The 27,589-nt window shown below is 42.8% G+C and overlaps 2 protein-coding genes across 8 annotated transcripts in view; one reads left to right on the top strand and one right to left on the bottom strand.

Annotated features, from left to right (window-relative positions):
- Window positions 1–27,589, bottom strand: part of LOC114643553 (protein NLRC5-like) — a 5,922,889-nt gene that overhangs the window by 4,983,451 nt on the left and 911,849 nt on the right. The window lies entirely within an intron of this gene.
- The window catches only part of LOC114641980 (NACHT, LRR and PYD domains-containing protein 3-like), a 1,026,505-nt gene that overhangs the window by 296,967 nt on the left and 701,949 nt on the right, over window positions 1–27,589 (top strand). For 5 of the 7 annotated variants that reach the window (XM_051925828.1, XM_051925824.1, XM_051925827.1 and 2 more), the window contains 2 exons: window positions 8,445–8,510; window positions 8,597–9,195. The exons of the other annotated variants lie outside the window; for them this stretch is intronic. In XM_051925828.1, the coding sequence (XP_051781788.1) occupies window positions 8,445–8,510; window positions 8,597–9,195 (665 nt within the window). The remainder of the gene's footprint in view (window positions 1–8,444; window positions 8,511–8,596; window positions 9,196–27,589) is intronic. 7 annotated transcript variants of the gene reach the window in all.

The following is a 27,589-nucleotide window of genomic DNA, read 5'->3' as shown; positions in this document are numbered from 1 at the left end:
TTCTGCCCTCTGGTCCCCATTTGATGACATGAGCCTCCCATCCATCACCACGGTTTTCCCAGCATCCCACTGTTTAATTTCCGGTCCGACCCTATAAGTTGTCAGTCTACCCATCCTTATGTGTCTGATGATGTTTGCTTAAAAATTGCAGACCTTTTTTTTGTTACAGTATAAGGGGCTAAAAACCCCAAACCTTTATGCTTGTCCTTGTTTGATTACACATGTTACACACGGTCAGAAAACAATATGCCATCTCCTATTTGAAAGCATATCTAACAGTTATGCAGTAAGCATGGTAGCAGTAAGACAGTTTCCTAACTGACTTAATTAACACTCTGCTCTACAGATACAGCAAAGAAAGTTCTGTTTCATGTTAACTTACAGGGTATAAAAGGCTCTGCTATATTCTAGGTAGCTATAAGAAACGAATCTATAAAAATTAAGCAAACACCACATGAATTTAATATCAAACATTAACTTTCTAAGATTGACTCTTACATTTCTGGCCCTGAATTATTTATGCAGGAGCAGAGAAAATTTATATATTTTACTACAATAGAGCCATAAATTATTCCTATACTCTAAATAACTACAGTAATAATTTTACAGCAAACAAACATTTAAGGATTTCTTATTTTAAACATTGGCTGTTTCTTGCAGCAGGCCCAGTTTATTCATAGGTCTGTCCAGTGTGCTGGTTTTGGTCCGCACACAAACTCTTCTGACTGCCCCTTTGCCATATGCCATTGTCTTGATGACTCAACCCTTTAATTACCCAGGAATTGTGGGGTGCAGCATCATCTACAATTAAAACAACGTCCCCTGGTTTAAAATTTCTTCTTGCTGTAAGCCATTTTTGACATTTTTGAAGTGTTGGCAGATACTCTTTAGACGTTCTTTTACAAAACAAACCAGCCATGTACTGAACTTACTTCCAGCATCTTCGAGTGTACTGGTCATTTTTAGAAAAGAGTCCAGGTGGCATGTCAGGTTTCGTCTTCAGTAACAGCAAGTGATTGTGTGTGTGAGTGCCTTCAAATCATTTGGGTCATCTGATGTCTTTGTGAGAAGTCTGTTATCGATGACTGATTCAACTTCACATATCATTGTTTGGAGACTTTCATTATCGAGTGTCTGTTGGTTTAGTGTTGAATTTAGAATCTTTCTTATGCTTCTGATTCGTCTCTCCCACACTCCACCTTGATGAGAGGCTGATGATGGATTGAAAGTCCATTTGATTTCTTACTTCATCATAGTGTTGCTGATTTTTTCTTGGTCAAAATTTTTAACAGCTTCACTTAGAGCTCTTTCTGCTCCAATAAACTTTGTTCCATTATCTGAGCGCATGATTTTAACTTGTCCTCTTCTGCACATAAATCGGCGTATGGCTTGGATACAAGAGTCAGTGTCTAAGCTGTGTGCAGTCTCTATGTGCGCAGCTCTGGTTGTTAGACAAGTGAAGAACACTCCGTACTTCTAGACCAGACTTCGTCCTCCTTTGACTTGAAAGGAACCAAAATAATCAACATCAACATTAGTGAACAGTGGTTGGTCAGGTACTAGACGATCTTCTGCCAAATCTGCCATTTTTCACTCACCTGTTTTCGCATTCTATCTTCTGCATGCTGTGGTATCCAGTATTTCTGGAAAACTGTGCAAGCACATAATTGTGCCCACAATGTCCGGTTTCTTTATGAATGTGCTGCAATATAAGAGAAGCAATATTTGAATGCTTGTGAAGAATTGCAGGATGTTTATCTTCTTCTGACATTGCAGTTTTGTTGAGTTTTCCTCCAACTTTCAGTATTCCATCTTGTATGATTGGGTCAAGTTTTTAGATTTGACTGTTCTTTTTTTACACAAAGCACTTTTCTTTAAAGCCTTTAATTCTTCTGGAAGTTCTTTGATTTGACTAAGGTGGGTAAGTTCTGATTCAGCTTTAGCCAAGTCTTCTGGAGAAAACAGGCCTGGTTTTAAAGTCAGTTTGTACCTTTTCATGTGCTATGCATGTTTTTTGTTCTTCTGGATTACCTGACTTCAAGCTGAAATGTCTTTCTTTTATTTTTTTAAGTGCTTCAGCCACTCATGTTCTGGCTTTAATAAAAAACTTGGGCCTTGTGACCATGTGGTGTTTTTGAGAAAATTTTCTATGCTTAGCCCTCTGGATGCTTGATTAACCGGATTAAGGGCAGATGTGACATACCTCCATTGTGAAGGTTTCTGTTGGCAACAAAGGTCTTGCATCAAGTGTTTTCATTTGAATTGTATTTTAGCACTGAGGTGCTATCAGTCCAAACTGTAAATTCTTGTAAGGGCATTTGAAGCTCACCTTTTAGCATTTTGTCCATTTTGACGGCCACAACGGCAGCTATCAGCTCCAATCTTGGAATCGTGACCTGCTTCGTTGACATTTGAGTTTGGGTTGTCAACTCATTGACAGCAACATGAAAATCCATCCATCCATCCATTATCCAACCCGCTATATCCAAACTACAGGGTCACGGTGGTCTTCTGGAGCCAATCCCAGCCAACACAGGGCGCAAGGCAGGAAACAAACCCCGGGCAGGGTGCCAGTCCACCGCAGGGCGTACATGCAAAATTTTTTTTTTCTTTGGTTATATCTATCTATACTAATTAATAAAAGGCAAAGCCCTCACTGACTCACTGACTGACTGACTCACTGACTCATTCACTCATCACTAATTCTCCAACTTCCCGTGTAGGTGGAAGGCTGAAATTTGGCAGGCTCATTCCTTACAACTTACTTACAAAAGTTAGTCAGGTTTCATTTCGAAATTCTATGCGTAATGGTCATAACTGGAACCTATTTTTTGTCCATATACTCTAATGGAGGAGGCGGAGTCACGTATCACATCATCACGCCTCCTACGTAATCACGTGAACTAAAAACAAGGAAGAGATTTACAGCACGAGTCAAACGCGACAACGAAGGTAAATGACGTTAATTTTTGAGTATCTTTAATACTGTGTAAGCATATATATTAACACATGTGCAATTAAACGTGTGCATTTACGGGGTGATTTCTCAGGCTTAAAAGCTCGCCTTTTATTAAAAAGGTAAATGCAAGCTGTTTTCATTGTGAAGGGCACAAACCACGTTAGATTTCAGACGTTAAATGCGCAAAAATGTCGGTACACCAGATAAGCGCAAACATATTATCAGTTGTATTGTATGCTTACAATACATATAGAAATGTGTTAATCGTTAACTAATATTATGGGATGGTGTTTTTCGACTCACGCCTTGATTTAAATGATTGCATTTCTTGGTGGGTTTGCGTAGCTTATTGTCAATATCTTTACACCTCTTTTTAAGACTTAATTTAAAAAGGTTTTCTTTTCTTCTTAATTAAAATTTAAAAGCAATACTTCACCGCTGCGAAGCCCCTCTAGCGCTGACGTCCGAGGTTCAATTACCGTAAGCGAGTGCAGTGAGTGTGTACGACTGATGAGCCAAGAATAAGGGGGAAAGACGTGTCGCGTACTCTTTGCATTATTTGACAGTAAACTATTTTCAACCATTCTATGATCTGTCGTTTAAATCAAGTATCATTACAGTATCTATCTATCTATCTATCTATCTATCTATCTATCTATCTATCTATCTATCTATCTATCTATCTATCTATCTATCTATCTATCTATCTATCTATCTATCTATCTATCTATCTATCTATCTATCTATCTTCCTTTCTTAAAGAGAAGTAAGGCAGTACTTATAAGCTTACATATATATATATAGACATACATACATATATATATATATATATATCAATATCCGAAGCTGTGCAAGCACACTCTTGAGAATGCAACGTATAGTTGTACAGGACAAAAGCAATCTTACCTCAAATCAATGGCAACCTTTTGTAGGTCTATGAACTTAATTTAAACTTTAGGTTTACACGGTGCTTTCTTTCCGAAGTACCTGCACTCATGAATATGTCTGTATGTGTCAGTCGGTCAAATCCACGCGCTTCGCACCGGCGAAGTACCGCTTATAAATTTTTATTAAGAAGAAAAGAAAACTTTTTAAATTGAGGGAAAATATACCAATAACAGTTTGTTAAGGATCTGTTTTTTTTGTGAAGCTGCCTTCACTGGAGTGATCACTTCGAGCTGACTTGCTGGCCAACTATAAGTGTTACCTGGTAGGTAACCATCCATACAATCAAATTGTGAATCAGACTACGAATGCCGTGAATGTAATTACCCCGATCTACATGTTGTCAAATAAACGAACCACACGCCGTGGCGCAATTTTAGGGGCTTCGCCTGTAGCGCTGACGTCCGAGGTTCGATTCCCGTAAGGGAGTGAAGTGAGTGGCTGGTTACCTACCAGGTAACGCTTATGGTTGGCCACCAAGTGAGGTAACATCAGCCACGGTGCCTTCAGTTGTGAGAAGCAGATCATAGAATGGTTGAAAATCGTTTACTGTCAAATAATGCAAAGAGTACGCGACACGTCTTTCCCCCTTATTCTTGGCTCATCAAGCTTACACACTCAGTGCACTCGCTTACGGTAATCGAACCTCGGACGTCAGCGCTAGAGGGGCTTCGCAGCGGTGAAGTATTGCTTTTAAATTTTAATTAAGAAGAAAAGAAAACCTTTTTAAATTAAGTCTTAAAAAGACGTGTAAAGATATTGACAATAAGCTACGCAAACCCACCAAGAAATGTAATCGTTTAAATCAAGGTGTGAGTCGAAAAACACCATCCCATAATATTAGTTAACGATTAACACATTTCTATATGTATTGTAAGCATACAATACAACTGATAATATGTTGCTCTTATTTATCTGGTGTACCGACATTTTTGCGCGTTTAACGTCTGAAATCTAACGTGGTTTGTGCCCTTCAGAATGAAAACACTTTGCATTTACCTTTTTAATAAAAGGCGAGCTTTTAAGCCTGAGAAATGACCCCGTAAATGCACACGTTTAATTGCACATGTGTTAATATGTATGCTTACACAGTATTTTTAGTTTTTTTTTTTCTTTCTTCAGTAATATTTAATCTCCTTAAAGAAAAATAACATATGCATTTTACTTTTTTTCTATCTCTTTAGTAATATTTTAGTGTAAAAGGATAACCAGTATTTAAACCTTTTATGTTACTTTATAAAGTTATTTTACACAATGTTGAAAAATTAATAAGAAAGCTACATATTTTGGCAGCTGCTGCTTTAATTTTCAATGAAATGAAAAAAGCTCTCCAAGACAAAACGTCAATGAAGAAGAAACAGTTTGCACTATCTAAAAAGGAGAAACCCTCATTTATAAAGGTTTGATGCAGATGACTTAACTGAAAATAAATGAATAGTTCCTATGTGTATAATACATATTTATCTATTTGACTTATGCCTTTATTCCAGCAACTTGCAACATCTGAGGTACAATTTGTTACATTACTTTTGTTTTTTGCAGCACAGGCAGGTGAAGTGACTTCCTCAGGGTCACACAGTGGTGTCAGTACCAGGATTTGAACTGACAAGCTCCGGGTTTACTGAAATATTACTGAAGAAAGAAAAAAAACGAAAACGGGCAAATGGGGCTATGCATACAAATGTCCATCCGTCCATTATCCAACACGCTATATCCTAAATACAGGAGCCAATAAGTAGATATGTATATATACAGTATATATATATATATATATATATATATATATATATGTATATATATATATATATATATGTGTATGTATGTATATATGTATGTCTATATTTATATGTATATATATATATATATATATGTAAATTTGTATATGTATATATATATGTATATGTGGATGTGTATATGTATATATATATATATATATATATATATATATATATATATGTATATGTAGATATGTGTATATGTAGATATGTATATATATGTATATATGTTTATGTATATACAGTATATGGTTACATAACCTCTTTAACACACTACTTCTCCGCTGCGAAGCGCTGGTATTTTGTTAGTTCTTGAATAAAAGCGCACGTGTGCATTTGATATTTGGACTGAAAGTTTCTATTTTAGCTATGTGTTCAGTAGTTCCTGTCATCCTATACTTACATAGATCGTTGTAGACATGGAACACTCATGAAATGTATGTATTCCAAACAACGAGATATTATTTACCCGATACAACTCTAGGCACCTCACTGCCAGATAAAGAGACCTGAGCTCTGAGAATTTTGAGACGGACTCAGCTCCGTTGGTGGGGGTAATGGGATAGCAGGCTGTTGCCGCTTGTAGCGGTAGGAGTGTAAGGCGAGTTCAAGCACGGGTAAAACATGTGCCGAAAGAAATCTCTCAGTCCAAAAGTTCATTTTAAAATAGTGAAGACTTAAAGCAATGAATCCACACAAGAATAAAGAAAAAATGTTGTTACACACATAGAATAAAAGGCAAAAAATTTGAAAAAATGTATCTTCTTTAAACTTAGCTTTTCTTGTCAAATTTTAGTTTTTATAGCTAAAGGTGTTTTACTCCTTCTGTACACTTTAAACGTATGGTGCTGTACATTCTTGGCACTTAATGCATGAAAGGCACACAAGGCACGCAAGGCATGATTTGAATCCGTGTGCCCTCTATGCCTTACACCTGGCAAGGTCACTAACTGAGTATAATGTGTAATCAGAGAGGCTAGAAATAGTTAAAATATACCAATTAAATTCAGCTTATGGGGGCTGTAAGAACCTCCCATAGACTATGCAGTAATATATAGGAAAACAATTAATATACCTTAAATAACTAGCAACTGGCTCTTACACTGCTTGTGCTGATCAACACATTTACAAAACAAAAGACGCTAATGGAGAGGTGCGAAGGAATTTAAAGTGGGCTGGGATTACGAGTTTTTTCATAGGCTTCAGTGATTCTACTATTAAAAGCAACTTTGTTAAAAGTGCTAAAATAATCCACAGATCTCACTGTGTCAGGTAGAGTCTTAGAGCTTGGAGATGTAACGGCTGAAGGCCTCTGTCAATTCTAACCAGCAGGCTGCTTCTCACCAATCAGTAGAACCTGATAATGAGATCCTCGGGAGAAACAAGAGGGGCTGTGAAGACATTTAAAAAAATCAACAAAAAAATTGTTCTTGACTCAGTTCTTAAAGAAAAAGGCAGCCAATGAAGAGACTTGAGCACAGGAAAATGTGGTCCCTCATCTCAGAGCGGGTGATGAGTCTGGCAGCAGCATTGTGCACTTTCCACAATGGTCAGCAGAGGGGCATCACAACAGTCAGGCCTACAAGACACATCTCGATGACATCCAAAAAGACAGCTAAATCCTCCAATGTCTTCCCTGAGTTCACACCATTCATTTCATTTATTCATTACACACTCCCAGTTATTCCAGTTGAGGATTGCAGAGAGTCAGACTATGCTGACAGCTTCAGTCTTAGGGTGGGAGCTGACCCTGGAGTGTCAGGACCGCAGTAACAATTTGTTTCTAGTGTTTGTTTATGGACTTAACACATTATTCATTTTTCTGAATGATTCCTCTTGTCTTATTGCTATTTCAATGAAGCCATCTCGTTCCTAACTTTTTTATGGACCTTACATTGCTATTTACTGTACATGATGAACATGCTAGGTAATGTTGGACATTCTGATGGTTTACAAATTAAATGAAGGAATTTATAAGAGAAGTTAACACAAACAAATATATTTGTCTCAGAATCTCAATTTGATTTACTGTATTTTGAATCTTTCATTTTGAATTTCTTGATCCTCATTGTGTTTTACTGATTAATCTAACATTGAATGTACTGACCTTCTCAAACTGTGTTGTCTGTTCTGCTAAGCTCCAAAGAATGACAGATGTCTGCCTTTCTAGCTATTATAAAATGAAACACCTTGAGACCACAAAAAGATTTCGGGCAGCCTCCCCATACACTTGAAATTTGGATGAAAAAATAGCCAAGTAGGAATTGAAGGTCTTTAAAGACAAGAGTCCAATGCAGAGCTGACAAACAGGAGGATTATGGGGGTTTTTAAGGTTGGTCAGGGGAAGTAACGCCATCTGCCACAGAACCAGAAGTGATGTCATCGGAGTCCTCAGTTCCAGGCAGAATTTCTCATTTTTGTGTGTAACACTATACAAACTGTCCAAGAGGTCCAGCTTCTCAGCTGTCCTCAAACGCAGTATGGACAGAGTGGCAATCCACTTCAAGCTCCAGCCACATGGAATCAGTTTTGTGTCGGTAGTTAATTTAATTTGTACATCATTAGGATGTGATAAAAAACCTGGAGCACCCAGAGAAAAACCAACAAAAACACCGGGAAGACGCACAAACTCCACAAAGGCAATGGATATGGCTTGGAATGTGCAGACAGAATCCAAAAGATTTTGTTCTTTAAGGATGTGAAACACCTTTGGAAACTGCTGATACTTGTGTTAATCTCCTTTAAATTTATTCCTCTCTCCCCAGGACCAGACCTCTTGATGGAGATCCAGGCCAGCACCAAGATGCCTTTCCTTGAGCCTCATATTAAAGGTAGGTGGTCCTTGTATTTCTGGTCAGTTGCCCCTCCACTCCTGCACTCATTGGTTCACCTTACTTGTTCTCATTTTGACTTTCAGACCTCAGTGAGACACACAGAGCCGCTGTGTCTGAATCCATGGGACCTCTGGATGATCAGCCTGCATCTGGAGATCCAGTCGCTAGCGTGGTGGGCCTTGAGACTCAATACACAGAGCTAATGGTCATCAAACAGGACATTAAAGATGAACTGGTGAAGGCTGGGAAGACTCAGGAAAGACTTGAGGAAGAGGGAGCAACAAAGAATTGTGAGCGAATCTGGACTGAGCAGCTGTTTAAGAGAAGACCTAAAAGTAAAACACCTCCTAAAACCATAGTGGTCAGTGGAGTGGCGGGAATAGGGAAGACCACCATGGTCCAGAAGATCATGTCTGAATGGGCCAGTGGGACTCTGTACCAGAGGTTTGCATTTGTCTTCATGTTTAAATTCAGGGAGCTCAACATCCTGGACAATGAGAATGAGCTAGAGATGTCTCTGACCACACTGATTGTAAGGCACTATAAACATCTCACTCATGACAAACTAATAGAAATTCTGCAGAAACCTGAATCTCTGCTCTTTATACTTGATGGACTGGAGGAATACAAACACAAACTGGACTTCACAGACAGTCAGCTCTGCCCAAAGCCAGATGAGGAGGTGCCTGTCCACATCCTGGTCACCAGTTTGGTCAGTCAGACATTTCTGAAGGGCTGTTCACTCCTGATAACAAGCAGACCAAAAACCCTGGAGTCTCTGGACATGGGGAGAGTTGATGGACTTGTAGAAATTGTAGGATTCTTCCCTGAACAAAGACAGATGTACTTTAAGAAGTTCTTTGGTGACGCTGATGTGAGCACCAGGGCTTTTCAGTACATTGAGAAGAACACCATCCTGTACTCCATGTGCTTCAACCCTTCATATTGCTGGTTTATCTGCTCTGCACTGAAGAGCCACTTCATGACTCCTGAAGAAGAGCGAGGAGCTGCCCCCAGAACTGTCACCGAGACCTTTGTGATGTTTCTTCACAACATCCTGACGAATCACAGGGAAAAAAACAGTGAACAAAGAGGGATTCTGATTAGTCTGGGAAAGATGGCTTATTATGGGGTGGAAAACAGGATTCATGTGTTTAATGAGAAGCAAGAGATGTCCATCTTTAGTCTTCAGCCAGTCCTGTCCTCTTCATTTCTCTTGGGGTTCCTGCAGAAACAAAGCACTCTGGGGCACACAACATACACTTTCTACCACCTCACTCTACAGGAGTTTATGGCCGCCTGCTCCTTCTACCTCGATCCATCAGGGGGTGTCGAGGACCTCCTGAAGAAGAGAGACTCATGTAAAGATGGCCGATTTGAGATTGTCACTCGATTCCTGGCAGGACTGGCTTGGTGTCCTGTGCTTAAAACACTGGAGGGAATCCTGGGGGAGTTTGTGGGGAAGACCATACAGCGGATACAGGAGTGGGTGAGGCAGAAAGCTAAACATGCGCTACGAGGGGGAGATAAAAGTGAAGCTGTGCGAGTTTGTCACTGGCTCTGTGAGACTCAGAATAAGGAATTAATTAGAGACGCCATTGGAGTGAATTTAAAGATGGACTTTAGATGGATGACTTTATCTCCTCTGGACTGTGCTGTGCTGGCCTCTGTCACCAGCTGCTGTGAAGAGCTTCAGGAACTTGACCTGTCATACACACCTCTGACCCCCGAGTGCATCAGGAGACTGGCGCCGGCACTCAGCTCCTGCAGTAACGTCTGGTGAGTGATGCGACTTTGACGAGTTCAGTTTTATGTATTTGTTTTTTTTGCGATACGTATAAATACAAAGTTTTATTGAGTATAGTGTTTAGAAAAATAAGTTCACAACATTTCAGAATACAAACAAAAAAAACATTTCACTCATAAAATCTATTACAGTACATAACAAACAATTCTGTAGGAAACAGATCTTTGTTTTAACAGTTGAGCATGTGAAACTTTGCCTGACATACTCATTGTACCATCACCAAATAGTGCAGCATGATACTTGGGTTTCTACAAAAGTGGTCAAATGTATCACATCATTTGTTAAGAGACATAAGGCACGTTAACTGGAGTACAGATGCATGAGTTATTAAATTCAGGTAACCATGCACATGATAAGAAAAAAAAAGAAAATACGCACTAAATGCAAAAAAAAAAAAAGATATTGAGAATACTAAAAAAGGGGGGATCAGTGCTCAACTAAAAAGGGTGGGATGGGAGAAGAGGATGTTGGGTGCAGATATCACTGGAGCTTTAGTATTTACTTTCATCTTGTTTGCCCTGAAATCTTGCCGACAAGACTCTTTCCAAAGTGACATTTGCATGATGGGTAGAGCATACTGGTCAATTAACAAGCGAGGTGGGCATTGAAAAGTCAAATAAATAAGAGCCCCACTCACCTCCCCCCCACTAGTTGCATATTATTGAGCTTTTTGTTTATTTAAAGGCTAAGCATTAAAGAGGATGCACTATTACTGCCTCTGAAAGAGAGATCTTTAATGGCCAGTTCTGTCAATAATGTGATGTGTAAAAGGATATACGAAAATTGTCCATTGTCCCAATGACCCCTCCTTTAACCGCCACCTTATCGTGGTGGAGGGGTTGCGTGTCCCAATGATCCTAGGAGCTCTGTTGTCCAGGGCTTTATGCCCCTGGTAGGGCCACCCAAGGCAAACTGGTCCTAGGTGAGGGATGAGACAAAGAGTGGTTAAACAAACCTCCTATGATGGAAAACAATTTTGGACGGCGTTTTCCCTTGCCCGGACGCGGGTCACCGGGGCCCCACTCTGGAGCCAGGCCTGGAGGTGGGGCTCGATGGCAAGCGCCTGGTGGCCGGGCCTGCACCCATGGGGCTCGGCCGGGCAGAGCCCGAAGAGGCAACGTGGGTCCCCCTTCCCATGGGCTCACCACCTATGGGATGGGCCAAGGAGGTCGGGTGCAGTGTGAGTTGGGTGGTGGCCGAAGGCGGGGACCTTGGCGGTCCGATCCTCGGCTACAGAAGGTGGCTCTTGGGATGTGGAATGTCACCTCTCTGAAGGGGAAGGAGCCTGAGCTAGTGCGCGAAGTTGAGAGGTTCTGGCTAGATATAGTCGGACTCACCTCGACTCACAGCTTGGACTCTGGAACCAATCTCCTTGAGAGGGGCTGGACTCTCTACCACTCTGGAGTTGCCCCCGGTGAGAGGCGCCGAGCGGGTGTGGGTATACTTATTGCCCCCCGACTTGGAGCCTGTACATTGGGGTTTACCCCGGTGGACGAGAAGGTAGCCTCCCTTCGCCTTCGGATGGGGGGACGGGTCCTAACTGTTGTTTGTGCGTATGCACCGAACAGCAGTTCGGAGTACCCAACCTTTTTGGAGTCCCTGGAGGGGGTGCTAGAGGGCATACCTTCTGGGGACTCCCTCGTACTGCTAGGAGACTTCAATGCTCACGTGGGCAATGACAGTGAGACCTGGAAGGGCGTGATTGGGAGGAATGGCCCCCCCGATCTGAACCCGAGTGGTGTTTTGTTATTGGACTTCTGTGCTCGTCACGGATTGTCCATAACGAACACCATGTTCAAGCATAGGGGTGTTCATATGTGCACTTGGCACCAGGACACCCTAGGCCTCAGTTCAATGATCGACTTTGTGGTCGTGTCGTCGGACTTGCGGCCACATGTCTTGGACACTCGGGTGAAGAGAGGGGCGGAGCTGTCAACTGATCACCACCAGGTGGTGAGCTGGCTTTGATGGTGGGGGAGGATGCCGGTCAGGCGTGGTAGGCCCAAACGTGTTGTGAGGGTCTGCTGGGAACGTCTGGCAGAGTCCCCTGTCAGAAGCAACTTCAACTCCCACCTCCGGCAGAGCTTCGACCATGTCCCGAGGGAGGTGGGGGACATTGAGTCCGAATGGGCCATGTTCTGTGCCTCTATTGTTGAGGCAGCTGACCGGAGCTGTGGCCGTAAGGTGGTCGGTGCCTGTCGTGGCGGCAATCCCCGAACCCGTTGGTGGACACCGGCGGTGAAGGATGCCGTCAAGCTGAAGAAGGAGTCCTACAGGACCCTTTTGTCCTGTGGGACCCTGGAGGCAGCTGATAGGTACCGGCAGGCCAAGCGGAATGCGGCTTTGGTGGTTGCTGAGGCAAAAACTCGGGCGTGGGAGGAGTTTGGGGAGGCCATGGAGAATGACTTTCGGACGGCTTCGAGGAGATTCTGGTCCACCATCCGGCGTCTCAGGAAGGGGAAGCAGTGCAGTGTCAACACTGTATATGGTGGGGATTGTGAGCTGCTGACCTCGACTCGGGACGTTGTGGGTCGGTGGGGGGAGTACTTCGAAGACCTCCTCAATCCCAATAACATGCCTTCCAATGAGGAAGCAGAGCCTGGGGACTCAGAGGTGGGCTCCCCCATCTCTGGGACTGAGGTCACCGAGGTGGTCAAAAAACTCCTTGGTGGCAGGGCCCCGGGGGTGGATGAGATACGCCCGAGTTCCTCAAGGCTCTGGATGTTGTAGGACTGTCTTGGTTGACACGCCTCTGCAACATCGCATGGACATCAGGGACAGTGCCTCTGGTTTGGCAGACCGGGGTGGTGGTCCCCCTCTTTAAGAAGGAGGACCGGAGGGTGTGTTCCAACTACAGAGGGATCACACTCCTCAGCCTCCCTGGAAAAGTCTATTCGGGGGTTCTGGAGAGGAGGATCCGTCGGATAGTCGAGCCTCGGATTCAGGAGGAACAGTGTGGTTTTCGTCCTGGTCGCGGAACAGTGGACCAGCTCTACACCCTTAGCAGGGTCCTGGAGGGTGCATGGGAGTTTGCCCAACCAGTCTACATGTGTTTTGTGGACTTGGAAAAGGCATTCGACCGTGTCCCTCGGGGAATCCTGTGGGGGGTGCTCCGGGAGTATGGGGTACCGGACCCCCTGATAAGAGCTATTCGGTCCCTGTACGATCGGTGCCAGAGCCTGGTCCGCATTGCCGGCAGTAAGTCAAACCCATTTCCAGTGAGAGTTGGACTCCGCCAGGGCTGCCCTTTGTCACCGATTCTGTTCATAACTTTTATGGACAGAATTTCTAGGCGCAGCCAGGGTGTTGAGGGGTTCCGGTTTGGTGGGCTCAGGATTGGGTCACTGCTTTTTGCAGATGATGTTGTCCTGTTTGCTTCAACAGGCCGTGATCTTCAGCTCTCTCTGGATCGGTTCGCAGGTTGGGATGAGAATCAGCACCTCCAAATCCGAGACCATGGACCTCAGCCGGAAAAGGGTGGAGTGCCCCCTCAGGGTTGGTAGCGAGATCCTGCCCCAAGTGGAGGAGTTCAAGTATCTCGGGGTCTTGTTCACGAGTGAGGGAAGAATGGAGCGTGAGATCGACAGGCGGATCGGTGCGGCATCCGCAGTAATGCGGGCTCTGCATCGGTCTGTCGTGGTGAAAAAGGAGCTGAGCCGCAAGGCAAAGCTCTCAATTTACCAGTCGATCTATGTTCCTACCCTCACCTATGGTCATGAGCTATGGGTAGTGACCGAAAGAACAAGATCGCGAATACAAGCGGCTGAAATGAGTTTCCTCTGCAGGGTGTCTGGGCTCTCCCTTAAAGATAGAGTGAGAAGCTCAGTCATCCGGGAGGGGCTCAGAGTAGAGCCGCTGCTCCTCCGCATCGAGAGGAGTCAGATGAGGTGGCTCGGGCATCTGATCAGGATGCCTCCTGGACGCCTCCCTGGTGAGGTGTTCCGGGCACGTCTAACCGGGAGGAGGCCCCGGGGAAGACCCAGGACACGCTGGAGCGACTAAGTCTCTCGACTGGCCTGGGAACACCTTGGGATTCTCCCGGAAGAGCTAGAAGAAGTGGCCGGGGAGAGGGAAGTCTGGGCATCTCTGCTCAAGCTGCTGCCCCCGCGACCTGACCTCGGATAAGCGGGAGACAATGGATGGATGGTCTTCACAGCCGTTAGAAGGTCAGCGCTATTACATTCTGCTGCATTAAAGCAGCTCTCCGAGTGCAGTTTGGATGTAGAGAAAGGCACCTACACAGGTTACACATAAAAATAAATCAATAAAAAGGGAATCCACTATGTCCCCATCCTAACAATGCAGAATACTAATCCTTCAGCAGGTTAGAATATTCTTTTTTTTTTTTTTGTTTGACATTTCCCAATGTAAAAATAAACCCAGACAAAAATGCAAAACAAGAGTGCATCGGCGAGTCTCAGCAGCTAAAAGGGTTGCATGTGCGGTCTTATTATTATTATTTTTTTTTTCCATGTTGTATTGCCATCCCAATGCATATGGATCACCAACTGTCTCTGCCCCCCCAATTTCCATTCCTAATTCTTGCAGATGGAGAGTTTTATCTGTGGGCACCTTCCTATGTTGCCTCCCTACTCTTCCAAGTAAAAGACTGCCACTATACTCCCAGGTTTGTGAACTTAAATAAATAAAATCATGAATAATAATAAAAATAAAAACAATTCAAAAGAAAAGCAGCCCATAAAAAAAGTTGAAAAAAAAAAAAACTGTCCTCATGGTCGACAAAGCTAACTCAGGTCTAAAGGATCCCTGGTACCAGAGCTAAGGAGAAGATGCTCCAGAAGGAGATGGTGCTGTAAGAAGCCTTTCAGTTTCCTTTATTCTCTCCCCACATTCTGTGAAACTGGCACACTGTTAATGTGGATCCACCCTCCCTCCCTTCTTCCTCGTCCTGTTGATACATCAGGTTTTTTTTCTGTATGTTCTTTTTGTTTAAATATAATTAATGAACATCAGAGTCATCAAGGTTTTTTTAAGAATTGACAAAAAAAGAAATGCTCTTGGAAGCCATTCTTATTGCATTGGAAGACTCAAGGCCGTGGCTTGACCATTGCAGTCTGACTCGAAGTGTTTCCTCATGAATAATTTAGCATTTTCTAATGAAGGTTGATGTTCTACTCAATCCCCCCACCCCTCCCCATAAGTGTTATTATATCTCTATCTATTATAATGTCTTTTTCCATCTGCACATTCTGAAGTTTGGCCAGCTGCTTGTCCTCATTTTCCATTTGTCCACAGATGACCCTCACCATTATGTATCTGTTTAAATTCGAGCCACTGAGGGCACTGAGCTCCACTGTCACATGACTTTCTAATAAGTCCCACCACACTCAACAGGAAGTGATGTCATACTTTTAACAACATGCTGACTGTGCTGTCTCATTCTCAATGATCCTTTACAACGCACTTTAGCCTCTGGTGTAAATAAGCAGCCTTTTAAAAACTGATGAAAAATCCGAGTATCACAATATATTACAGTATTTCAGTGAGCCTGCACTCATTGGCAGTTAAAACCTGCAGATTTTGTTTTTTTCTCCAGCCATCTGGAGTTTTTTTTTTTGTTTTTCTGTCGTCTCTGGCCATCAGACCTGAGTTTATTCTTTGTTAATTAGCATTGCCTAATCTTATTTTTATATTTTTCTTTGTTCATTCTTAATCTTGAGCTACATAATTTGTATGAAAACAAGCAATAGAAATAAATGTTGTTGTTGTTAATGAGGTTGGAGCCTTATTTGGTGCAAAATGTTAACACCATGGCTGAGAATAAAATTTAAAGTGTCATCACGAGAGTGCGTAGGACTGGACTGCTCACAATTTAGAGAAGACCAGCAGATCAATGAGGAAGAGAACATGTTCATACGTATGAGTAAATATTAAAGTCGACCAAGGAGACTGGCAGGCTCAGTCACTTTATCTTCAATGTCACAAACCCTGGAGATGTTTAAATGGCACTGTGGGGTGTTGACAGGAATTCTAATATGGCAGACTATTATGACATTGTCAGGTCTGAGGTCTTTATTTTCAGCATCAGTAGACAGACTGAGTGACGATTGCTGGGCCTGGATTGATGAGGGGGCATTGCTGGAGGTTTGATTTTTCACAGTGATGTATTTTAATTTATTTTACTGTTTGCTACACTCACCACATGCCCAGATCACCTCATCTACCCCGTCTGGTGGTTCTTTTCCAAGCTTCTTACATATTCCTGAAGTCTGCCCCTTATTCATAAGATTTCACCCAGAAGTCCAGTGCAGGTTCAGTCCTCATCTCAGCCCCTTGTTCTCCCAATCTACTTCATTCAGTCGCTACTACAAGCTCATGACTACAGGTGAGGATCAATTGGTGGGCTGATCAGTAAAAATCAGTCTTCATCTGAAAAGTTAACTCCTCTGGCAAAACCTTCACAAAACACAGACACCATATGGCACAAGGTCATCAAATTCTTTCCTGTCCACAAAGCACATATAAGTGACAAACTCTTGTGAGTTCTCAAATAACTGTGCAGAAGCAAAGAGTTGGTCCAGTGTTACAGGGCCAGGACAAAATCTGCATTGCTCCTCCTGAATCTGTTTTTCTGGTATTAGATGGAGTCTCCATGCCAGTACTCTGGCTCATGTGTTTCCAGAGAGATACAGGTGTGTGGTCACTCAGCAGCTGGAATGTCTCCTCTACTCTTAGAGCATTCACTGTCAGCCATTCCTCCTAGTTGTGCTCCTCAGGATATCTTCATCAGTCCTAACATGAGTGTTGAAGTCTCTCAGTAGGATTTCAGAGTCGAGAGATGGTGCTGTCGAGTGCTGAATCCCTTACCTCCAAAAAGACTGAATATTGTGTATCATGTCCTCATATCATCACATTTAATGATATAATTATAGTTTAAACATTTAATAATGCAGATAAACAACAGGTTCTCATGGAACAAACAACCAACAGGACATGTTATTCACAGAGAACATTACTTAGTAAAAGTCACCTCACATATGACACTACACAGTGTATAGTCTTGAGGTGCACACTGCAGTCAAAGCCCTGCTCTTGAAGCCTCATTGTGTTGACCCTCTCATGCTTTGGTTCAAACTGTAAAGCACCTACAGTCATAGGCCTTTGAGACCCTTCACTCTTCTCCAGTCCCCACTCTTCACAACACAGCTCCAGAGTGCCAGAGAGTCCCCATTTGATAGACAAGTCAGTTCCATAGCCAGCACTGTGTGCAGAGGTCAGTCTTGCTGTATAAAGATGGCATTTTACATAAATTCTGTGTCCTTCCTCACCAGAGAGGTTACTCTCCAGGTGTCCAGAATCAGTTACCATCGCCACTGTCTAGCAAGTCTGAATCTTTCTGATTCTTGCCTGTCACCTGACTGCTATTACACCTGATCCTCACTTTTTATCTTGTGATTTGTTAGGAATCATGGTGATCCCACACAGCTTTTTCAAGCTGAGCCTGCTAGGCCATGTGAGTTTTCTGACCACCAGGTACTTACCAGAGAAGACCTCCCAGAGGCCTGACCCCAGTAGTGCATTTGAAATCCTTGTGCTGCGTCAAGTTAACTCACAAAAACAGTATTTTTTCAGATTACCCTTAACCTGAGTCCTCCCATTCAGACCAGTTCACCACAGCTCACCATTAAAAAGAGCAAAAAGGCCTCCTCCGTCCCAGCAAGGCCTCAGTGCTAGAAGTTCTTGACTTTGCTTCATATTGTATTTACTATTCAAGTTTGCAATATTTCAAGGGGTTTTTTTTCTAAGCAAGATAATTTTAATAAATGAAGAAGAGACCTAAGAAACAATCAGCTCTGTTTGTAGCTCCATTACATTCCCACAGGAGACACAGAAAGTCACCACAATTATAGAGAAGTCGGTGGGATATTCACAGCTTGTCACTATGTGTGATAAAGAAAATCAAAGAAAAACTGTTTATTTATTTTAATTTATTAAATTCATGGACCATGGAAACCCTACGCAGCAGGGGGATGATTGTGGAGACACAGAAATAGCACAGGTCACCTCAGCCTAACCCCATGTGAAACACCTCTGTAAATGGGCACCTTGGACTGTCTAAGTTTGCACTGCCTGTGTAGGACAACTGGCACACACACACTGCTCTTAGCACTGAATACCACAAACACCGGCTCGAACGACAGGAGTTAGGAAGAGTTAAATGCTCAGAGTACTCGATTACAATGAATACACTGGTAGCGGTGCTGCTAAGATTTCAAACCATCGTAGGGACAAGGATTTTTTTTTTTTTTGATGGGGAAACCAGGAATGCACCCAGCCCTGGTCTGACTTGCACACATTCACTCACAGATACACGGTTACACAGCAGATTAAAGCAATGATAAAGTGGTATATTAAATAAAATGGAAATGGAAATTACAATTAAGTTAACCCCCCCCCCCCCTTCCCTATAGTTACAAATAATAACAAAACAAAAACCGCTAACAATAAACAATCCTTCCCTTAATTCCCAGCCAGCGGTCTCATATATAACAAAACCCATAAACGACAACAAGCACAACAAACACTAATGACAAGTCCAGAGCACAGTCCAAATGTAGTAGCAGCAGATGAAGATTGGGGAGTGAGGATCCTGTGAACAGTTCACTGAGATGAATATTAAGTTTGTCCTACCATTTCCAGAAGTTGTGCGGGATGTGGTAAGTGAGAGCGCACCCTTAGATGAAGTTCCTACCAATCCATTCACTCACATGAAACAGATGGGCACGAGACAGACCATATATCCAACCAGGGACAGTAATCCAAGACAATCCACAGGATCCAACAGGTTATAACAGCAACCGAATAGTTAGACAAAAAACAGCTTCCTCCATTTAAAGAGCCCGCCTTCTTCCCAGCAGCCCCCACATCCTCCAGTTATGTCAATTAGAGCAACACCCTCAGGGCAGCTGAGATAAGCAGTCCTTTACCCCGCAGCACGGCTACACACTGAATTACTCTTGTTGGTTTCTCTGGTAAGTCTTCATAAAACAAATGACCACAAGCTGTTACATTAGCTTAATGTTGTCTTGTGAGGCATTTAAATGTTCAAATTTACTTCCAAGAGGAATTTAGAGCAGAAGCCAAGGGGGGCCGAGACACCCAGAAGCGTCAAGCAGCCATAGAAATTTACCTTTGTTCGTGCTCATCAAAGTCTCAGCTTGATGAAAGGCTCTTTCTCCTTCTTTCTGTTTGTGTACAGACTTTCTTCACAAAGGACGCCTGTGCAAACCCCTCTAATCGACTCATTCCTGCATCACACGTGTCACATTAATTAGAACTGCTTCAGACATTAATAGTCAGAGTCCATTATCTTTCCTTCATTTGATGCCTTGACGTTGTTCTCCCATATGGCAGGATGATGTGATCGACTCCCTATTCATGAAGTTCATCAACTAAACAAGCGCGTCCTCAAGTCACCTCCTGGGGCCTGCCATGTTTTAGTGCTTTTTCATCCTGTTTCTTGGGTCACTTCAGATGTGGAGCATCAAGGCCAGAAGGCTTTCCAGCACATTACGGTGCCTCACAGCACACTGACACTGGGGACACTTTTATGCTGTGTAGAGCCGGCATGTGGGGACATCCAGGTTGTTCATCTTCCTTTCCCATACTAACCGGTGACAGATCAAGAGGTCACTGTAACCTCAGACTTCAGGTTCCAGAAACCTGAGCCCAATTCCAGGTTTGGTTGTCTGTTGTTGGCCTGAAGCCCCCATCGTCCTGACTCCGCTGAAACCTTCATGCCTTCATGTTAAAGTGAGGCAGACTGTAAGTTGAGAACCCCATACTAAACTGACCATTTCAGTTTTGGACAGAAAGTTGTGACTGGCATGTCAGCCCCCACATGAGAATTAATCCCTTTGTGTATTAATTGCATGGGCTTTTATTTTTCTGTTCCCACCATTGACTGCAGATGAGCAGATGCAGCCATTGAGACGTTTTGTGAAATGCCTGTTCTCTGATTTGTCCTTGGATTTTTTCAGTGTGGGTGCCCCTCGACACACACACACCCGATTGCTCTTTTGATTAAGTCCTCACCTTATCCATATGATTGAGCCCACCAATCCAATGCAAGACCCTGACCTTGGCCGCTTGTACCCCATTCTCCTTCTTTCTGTCACTACTCAGCACTTGTGTCCACAGGTAAAGATCATTTGGTGGGCTGATCAGTAAATCATAATCTTCATCAGAGGACACAGCTCCCCTTCACCACCGTGATCTGGTAAGACATTCAGAAACTAGTGTTATGGGTAGGATGGACTCCACGCTGCTCCTCCTGAGTCTGATTTTCAGTTATTGACAGTGTCTCCATGTCAGTACTCTGACTTGTGTTTCCCATGGAGGCTGAGGTGGGCGGTCACTCAGTAATTAGGACATCTCCTGCACTCCTATGGCCTTGGCACTGTGAAGTCTTTGTCACTGTGGCCACCTTTTAGTCCTGCTGATCCTGCTCTGTCAAGTTTACTGAGGTCCTCCAGATAACATTGTATGGGTGGTCTCAAATGTCACCTTGACAGATTCCCTTACCCCTGATGTCCACCATGACAGGTACCAGCACACATTTGGCCCCAGCTCCAGCAGCTGAGATATTAAAACATTTGCATTCACACTCCATGTCCTCCACACCCAGAGGTGACAGTTTACCCCAACCTGAACAGAGCCATCTGCTAGTTATTTCCAGCAGGCCATCACCTCCTGTTCAACACATGAATGCTTTTGCATAGCACACAGGCAGCTTAGCCACCATACCACAGCAGATATTTGTGCAATATTTATTCCAAGGGATGACATCACGCTTCTGTTAATGGACAGCTGTCACCTGACTTGATGTTGATGCACTTCCAATCAGCAAATGTCAAGCAAATCTGACAAGCCCGACATTAAATCATCAGGATTTGTAGTGTCTTTAATGTAAATACCAAATAAATTCTAAACACTATTCCCTATTTTGTAAAAGATGACAATCAAAAGCCAGGGAAAAACCGTCTGAGACTGGTCATGTGGACTCATTGAGCGTTTCACAGGCAAATGGAGAAATGTCACTGCTGACAACATGTCCACAACACCTTCCATGAAACTCAACCTCCTTGCTAAAAAAGACAGGACTGCTGTAGCCAAAGTGAGATGTGAGCTGCCACCCCATTAAGAAACACAACATGTGAGGCGGTCAAGGCAGACCACAACAGCAAAGTGCGCAAGTGGGGCCAGGTGGGAAGACACACACACAACACAACAAAGGAAAGGTGCGTGAAGTGTCAGTGTTACATGTGCTGTGGGCCTTACTAAAGAATACAGAAATGTGTGGTGTCGCTTACAAAACACATTCACATAACATGAACTCTGGGGGTCTGGCTGTCAATGTTCAACTCTTTTAACAGTGAAAGATGAGCTCTGACTTCACGTGTTGTTTTATGTGCCTCATTGATTGAGAAGTGTTGCTTTGCTTTTCACAAGTAAATGCTATTTGAAAATGTATACAAACATTTAAAGTGAAAAACAGCAGTGTAGTGCCCTTCACTATCTATCTATCTATCTATCTATCTATCTATCTATCTATCTATCTATCTATCTATCTATCTATCTATCTATCTATCTATCTATCTATCTATCTATCTATCTATCTATCTATCTATCTATCTATCTATCTATCTATCTGTTTGTTTCTTGACTGGTGTGGTCTGCAACAGGCGTGTCTGTGTTTTGCCAGTGGTCTGCTGGGTATGTGCTCTCTCTCTCTCTCTCTCTCTCTCTCTCTCTCTCTCTCTCTCTCTCTCTCTCTCTCTCTCTCTCGCTCTCTCTCTCTCTGTGTATCTGTTCTTTCTTTTTCTATTTTTCTACTTTTGTACTTTTTAGTTTCTATAAATACTTTTTCTGTTTTAAAGAAGACATGGTAGTGGCTGAGCTGCCGTGTTGGTGTCCAAGGTTATACCAGATGTCTTATCACCACATAGCTTTTCTAATCTCTCAAGAATTTCCACTGTAAGGTCACTAGTTGATCCGGTGGTCTCAGTGGAGGCCTGTGTTATAGAGGTCGGTAGGGTGGTGTGGTGTAATAATGTGAGGTCGCCATCACACATGAATAAAGCAGTTCTAATCTTATTAGATGATGAAGTGTTGGTGCCCAGACTGTGTTTAATGGCGCACTGATCTCAGTGTTTCTCCTATCGACTCCCGCTCATAAAGTTTTTATTTCCAATGTGTCTCCTTTCTTAAGCAATGAAATCTTATAACGTGAACTGCGCACATACAGTGAAGTTCTGTCTCACATCAGCAGGATTTAACTGGGCTGCAGATCCCTGCACTTAAACACGTTGTGTCCTTCAGATGACAGCTTTACGTGACTTTAAACAACTCAAATGACGAGCTGAACGTGGCCTTAAAGTTAACGAGTGGAGGGAGTGGAGTCCATGGGGTTTGTGAGTTCAGAGTCAATGAAATGTTTGAGTTGTGGCAAAGCAGACCGTAAAGTGATTACCTGTAAAAGAGAGAATGTGGTGAAGAAAGTGGAGAGAGTGAGCCAGAGACTGAGGAGGAGGAGGTTGATAGTTGATAACTGGTTGATAGTGAGAGTGAATTAGATGAAAAGGACACTGAGGATCCTACTGATGAGATAAACACAGCATTAAACTCTAAAACGAGCAAATAAAAATAATGAAGGTGTGCTGGTGGTGCCCCTGTGTCTGTGCCCAGCATCCTTAAAGAAGCTGAGACTGAGGAGACCCCCGATAATCAGGCTGCAGTGGTCTGCAGTGATGCCACTGAGAATGAAGAGAGCAGTAATTATAAAGCAGCAGAGACAGAGAGCGAGACGGACCACAGCTCTGCCCACCAACACTGAGAGACCCTCCGACACGCCCAATGGCCTGAGCTCAGACACGAAACAGAACATCAGCAGAAGCAAGTGAGACAGACAAGATGGATGTGAGTGTGGAGTTGAGGGGTCATAAGGAGGCTATACAAGGGCCTTCTAGGTAAAGAAAGGAGGCAGAAGAGACCACCAGGGGCGCAAAGAAGATTTTAATGTCAGGCAGTTTGTCCAAAAAACAAAGCGAGGAGTGTGAAAGGGGAGAGGGACTCAGACATGTCTGGCAAGACCCAGCATTAATAATATCAGAAAGACTTCAAGTCCCAATTATTCTCCTGACCTTCATCTCTTTCTGATGTTGTTTGAAGTGCTGGACATTTGTAACCCACCATTCCAGACTCTAGTCAGGTAAGTGCAGAAAGCTGCCTCACTGGTTTGATGTTTGGAATAAAAAGCAAAGCCGTGTGTGAGGAGCTAAGATTACACTGAGAAATGGAGGGGCAGACCCCCAAAACACAGGCAGGGTCTTCAGTGCTCAAAGCCTCATAAATAATGAATGGGACTTTGAAATCAGTCATCCTCAAGGCAGGTGACCATTGCAGTGACACTGAGACTGGCAGGCCAAGACCTCATGGTGGTCACTTGGTAAAGACCCAGTAGACCGGCCTGAGGCTCAGATGGAGGACCACCCACTACTTCAACATGGCACACATCTGCCCTTCTTTTTCTTGATCTGCGGCCCCCGCCTGCACCCCACCATAACAAACAGAGCAGATAAATGAAGTTGACGCTGTTACTTCAGTCACTCATGATGTCTGCCCTCATTTGTTAGTCGGTTAGCTGCCTTTCCTGGTCACCTGTAGGCCTCACAAAGTAAACCATCAGACAGGTGAAGTCTGCTCAGAGTCGACTCTCACTGACACTTTGATTATTTAAAGTTCTTATGTTGGATTTTAAAAGAATTTTTACATTACTGTTAGATTTTAGTTAAGGCTAAATCCTTAGCCTTATCCTTATTGCTATTAGTTAGGCCACTAGAGCAGCTTGGAGACACAAAAAAAGAAGACATCTGACATCACGTGGCGGCCCCTGAGCACATCACGTGACAAATTCAGATACACACAGAGGGTCTGCAGTGTGAATAATATGAAAGTAGAAATGTGATGCTGCAGACGATCATAAAAATGAAGTCCAAACACAAAGCACAGCAACATAAGAGCAACGCTGTGAGGAGACATCAGAGGAATTGAGACTTAAGGGTTCAAAATTACAAAGGGAATCAGGATTGCGCAGGCATGTTGTTACTTTAAAATAAACTCTGCTAAAAGACCCCGGGGACACCGTGACAGACACTTGTCTTCAAGTGTAGCACAAATGTCAGAAGATTTGTCTTCACACAGACACATGGAGTAGGTGATCAAGTAGTATGGTGGGCTGTAGAGCTTTAGGGACCCTCAAATCTTGACTTGATGTTATTTTGGAGAATCGAGGTGAAGAGGATAGATGAGCTTGTTGACCTGAATGCCCTGTTCTTGTCACAATTGTTCTAATGCTGTCATGAAAGAAGACAGCAGGGCTGAGGGACAAGGAGGAGGAGTGAGAGGAGGACAGACAGAAACTGGACAAAGGGGGAACAGCAGCAGTAGAAATGACCAGCCAGCTTTAGACAGAGGGACAGTAAAGTGTGAGGCACAGCGAGGGACCGCAGATGACCAGGGGGCTTAGTGGGTGTCTATCATTACAGTAACTGAACAGGCCGACTTCTATCTGAAAGGACACTAAAACAAGACGTGACCCACAGGTCTACAGAGGACATCAACCTAATGAGTCAGTGGACTTACTGATCGACAGGCCGACACACAATACAATACAATACAGTTTATTTTTGTATAACCCAAAATCACACAGGAAGTGCCGCAATGGGCTTTAACAGGCCCTGCCTCTTGACAGTCCCCCAGCCTTGACTCTCTAAGAAGATGAGGAAAAACTCCCAAAAAAAACCTAGTAGGGAAAAATGGAAGAAACCTTGGGAAAGGCAGTTCAAAGAGAGACCCCTTTCCAGGTAGGTTGGGCGTGCAGTGGGTGTCAAAAGAAGGGGGTCAATACAATACAATACAGTATAGTACACAGAACAATTTCTCAATATAGTAAGAAATAAAAAATATAAATTTTAGAAGTACAGAGTAGAATTTAACAGTAGATGATATATCCCATAATAAGATTTGGATTTGTATAGAGTCCTGGAGACCTCATCCTTCAAGCTGCCTCCCCCATTTGGCCATTCCACAGCTGAAACAGTGCTGGGCCAGCCAATCCGATGAAAGGACCCCTCTCTCCCACGATTCCTGCGATCCTCCATCTGGGATGACTTTTCCTTAGGCAGGCAAAACAACTTGGCAGGTGGGCCATGGCACCAAGTGCCACATTTGAGTACCGAGAAGAAAAACAGAATAGGTGAGGGTTAGTATACAATTATAACTGTCATGTTACTTATGTTTAAGTGCTAATGACTAACAACAGAGATGCAGTCTGTACAGTTAATCAGCAGCTCTAGTCAGGGTGTGCTAAACTGAAGTAGTGAGTCTTCAGCCGGGATTTGAAAGCTGAGACCAAAGGGGCATCTCTTATAGTAGCAGGCAGACCATTCCACAGTTTAGGGGCCCTGTAACTAAAAGCTCGACCTCCCACTGTTATTTTATTAATCCTTGGAATCATAAGCAGACCGGCATCTTGAGATCTTAATGTGCGCTCTGGTTTGTAAGTCATGATAAGTTCAGACAAGTAAGCCGGACCTCGACCATTTAATGATTTATATGTTAAAAGAAGGATTTTGAAATCTGCCCTAAACTTACCGGGAGCCAGTGTAAGGATTTAAGAACTGGAGTTATGTGTTCGTATTTTCTTGTTCTTGTAATAATTCTCGCAGCCGCATTTTGGATTAACTGGAGGCTGTATAAAGAACAGTTTGAACATCCAGTGAACACCGCATTGCAGTAGTCAATCCTACTAGAGATAAATGCATGAATTAGTTTCTCAGAATCCTGTTTATTTAAAAAGCGCCTTAATTTCCTAACATTTTTAAGATGGAAGAAACATGTTTTGGACAACTTTGTAATATGCGCTTTAAATGACATGCTAGAGTCAAAGATAACTCCTAGATTGCGGGCTGATTCAGTAAAATTGACTGGGATTCCCACTGAGTTAAATGATGACAAAATATTGTTGTGATCAGCATCATTCCCTCCAACAATTAACATCTCTGTTTTATCTGTATTTAAAGACAAGTAGTTCTTATTCATCCACTCCTTTAATTCGCTAACACAACTAATTAAAGACAACATTGGAGAAACTTCATTTGATTTAAATGAAAGGTATAACTGGGTGTCATCTGCATACGAGTGAAAATTAACATTATGTTTCCTAATGAGAGATCCCAGTGGAAGCATGTAAAATGAAAACAGTAAAGGTCCCAGTACTGAGCCCTGCGGGACACCATATTGAACTTCTGTGTATAATGATGGAGTACTGTTAGCACATTTCTGTACATATTGGAATCGATTTGATAAGTAAGAACTATACCAAGCGAGCACGGTGCCTGTAAGCCCAACATCGTTTTCTAGCCTGTGCAGTAAAATCGAATGGTCGATGGTGTCAAATACTGCACTTAAGTCCAACAACATAATTACAGTGGAGTTTCCTTCATCAGAGGATATCAGAATGTCATTTATAACCCGTGTTAGTGCCGTTTCTGTACTATGACCAATGCGAAAACCAGACTGGAATTTCTCAAATAAATTGTAATGCGTAAGGTGTGTCTGAAGCTGACTGGCGACTACTTTTTTCTAGTATTTTAGAGAGAAACGGTAAATTTGAAATAGGCCTATAATTATTTAGCATATGGGGGTCAAGGTCTGACTTTTTAAGTAATGGTTTAATGACTGACACTTTTAGTGTATCAGGTACTGTGCCATGAAATAATGAACTACTGATAATGTTTAGGATAGGCGCTGCAAGAACATCCATTGCACTTTTTACTAGTTTTGTTGGCACTGGATCTAGGGAACAAGTAGTGGGCTTCATTTTAGAAATTAAAGTTAAGACTTCCTGCTCAGTTACAGGATTAAAATTACTAAAGTGCTGAGTGCAATGTGAGACAGGGTCTGCTAAGCTAGTATTTGGTTTGTACTGTGATGCAGAGATCTGGGATCTTATATTTTTAATTTTCTCATTGAAGAAGTTCATAAAGTCTGTACTGCTAATGTCTGTTGGTATTTTGCACTGTTGATCTGAATTTCCATTTGTTAATTTAGCCATTGTTCTAAACAGTGCCCGAGGATTTTTATTATTGCTATCTATTAATGTAGAATAATATTCTGACCGAGCTTTAAAGAGGGCTTTTTTATATTTATTAACACTCTATGTCCATGCAATTTGAAAGACATGTAG

This window comes from Erpetoichthys calabaricus, chromosome 4 (assembly GCF_900747795.2).
Source record: "Erpetoichthys calabaricus chromosome 4, fErpCal1.3, whole genome shotgun sequence".
NCBI lineage: Eukaryota > Metazoa > Chordata > Cladistia > Polypteriformes > Polypteridae > Erpetoichthys > Erpetoichthys calabaricus.
This window is presented reverse-complemented; position numbering and strand designations above follow the sequence as displayed.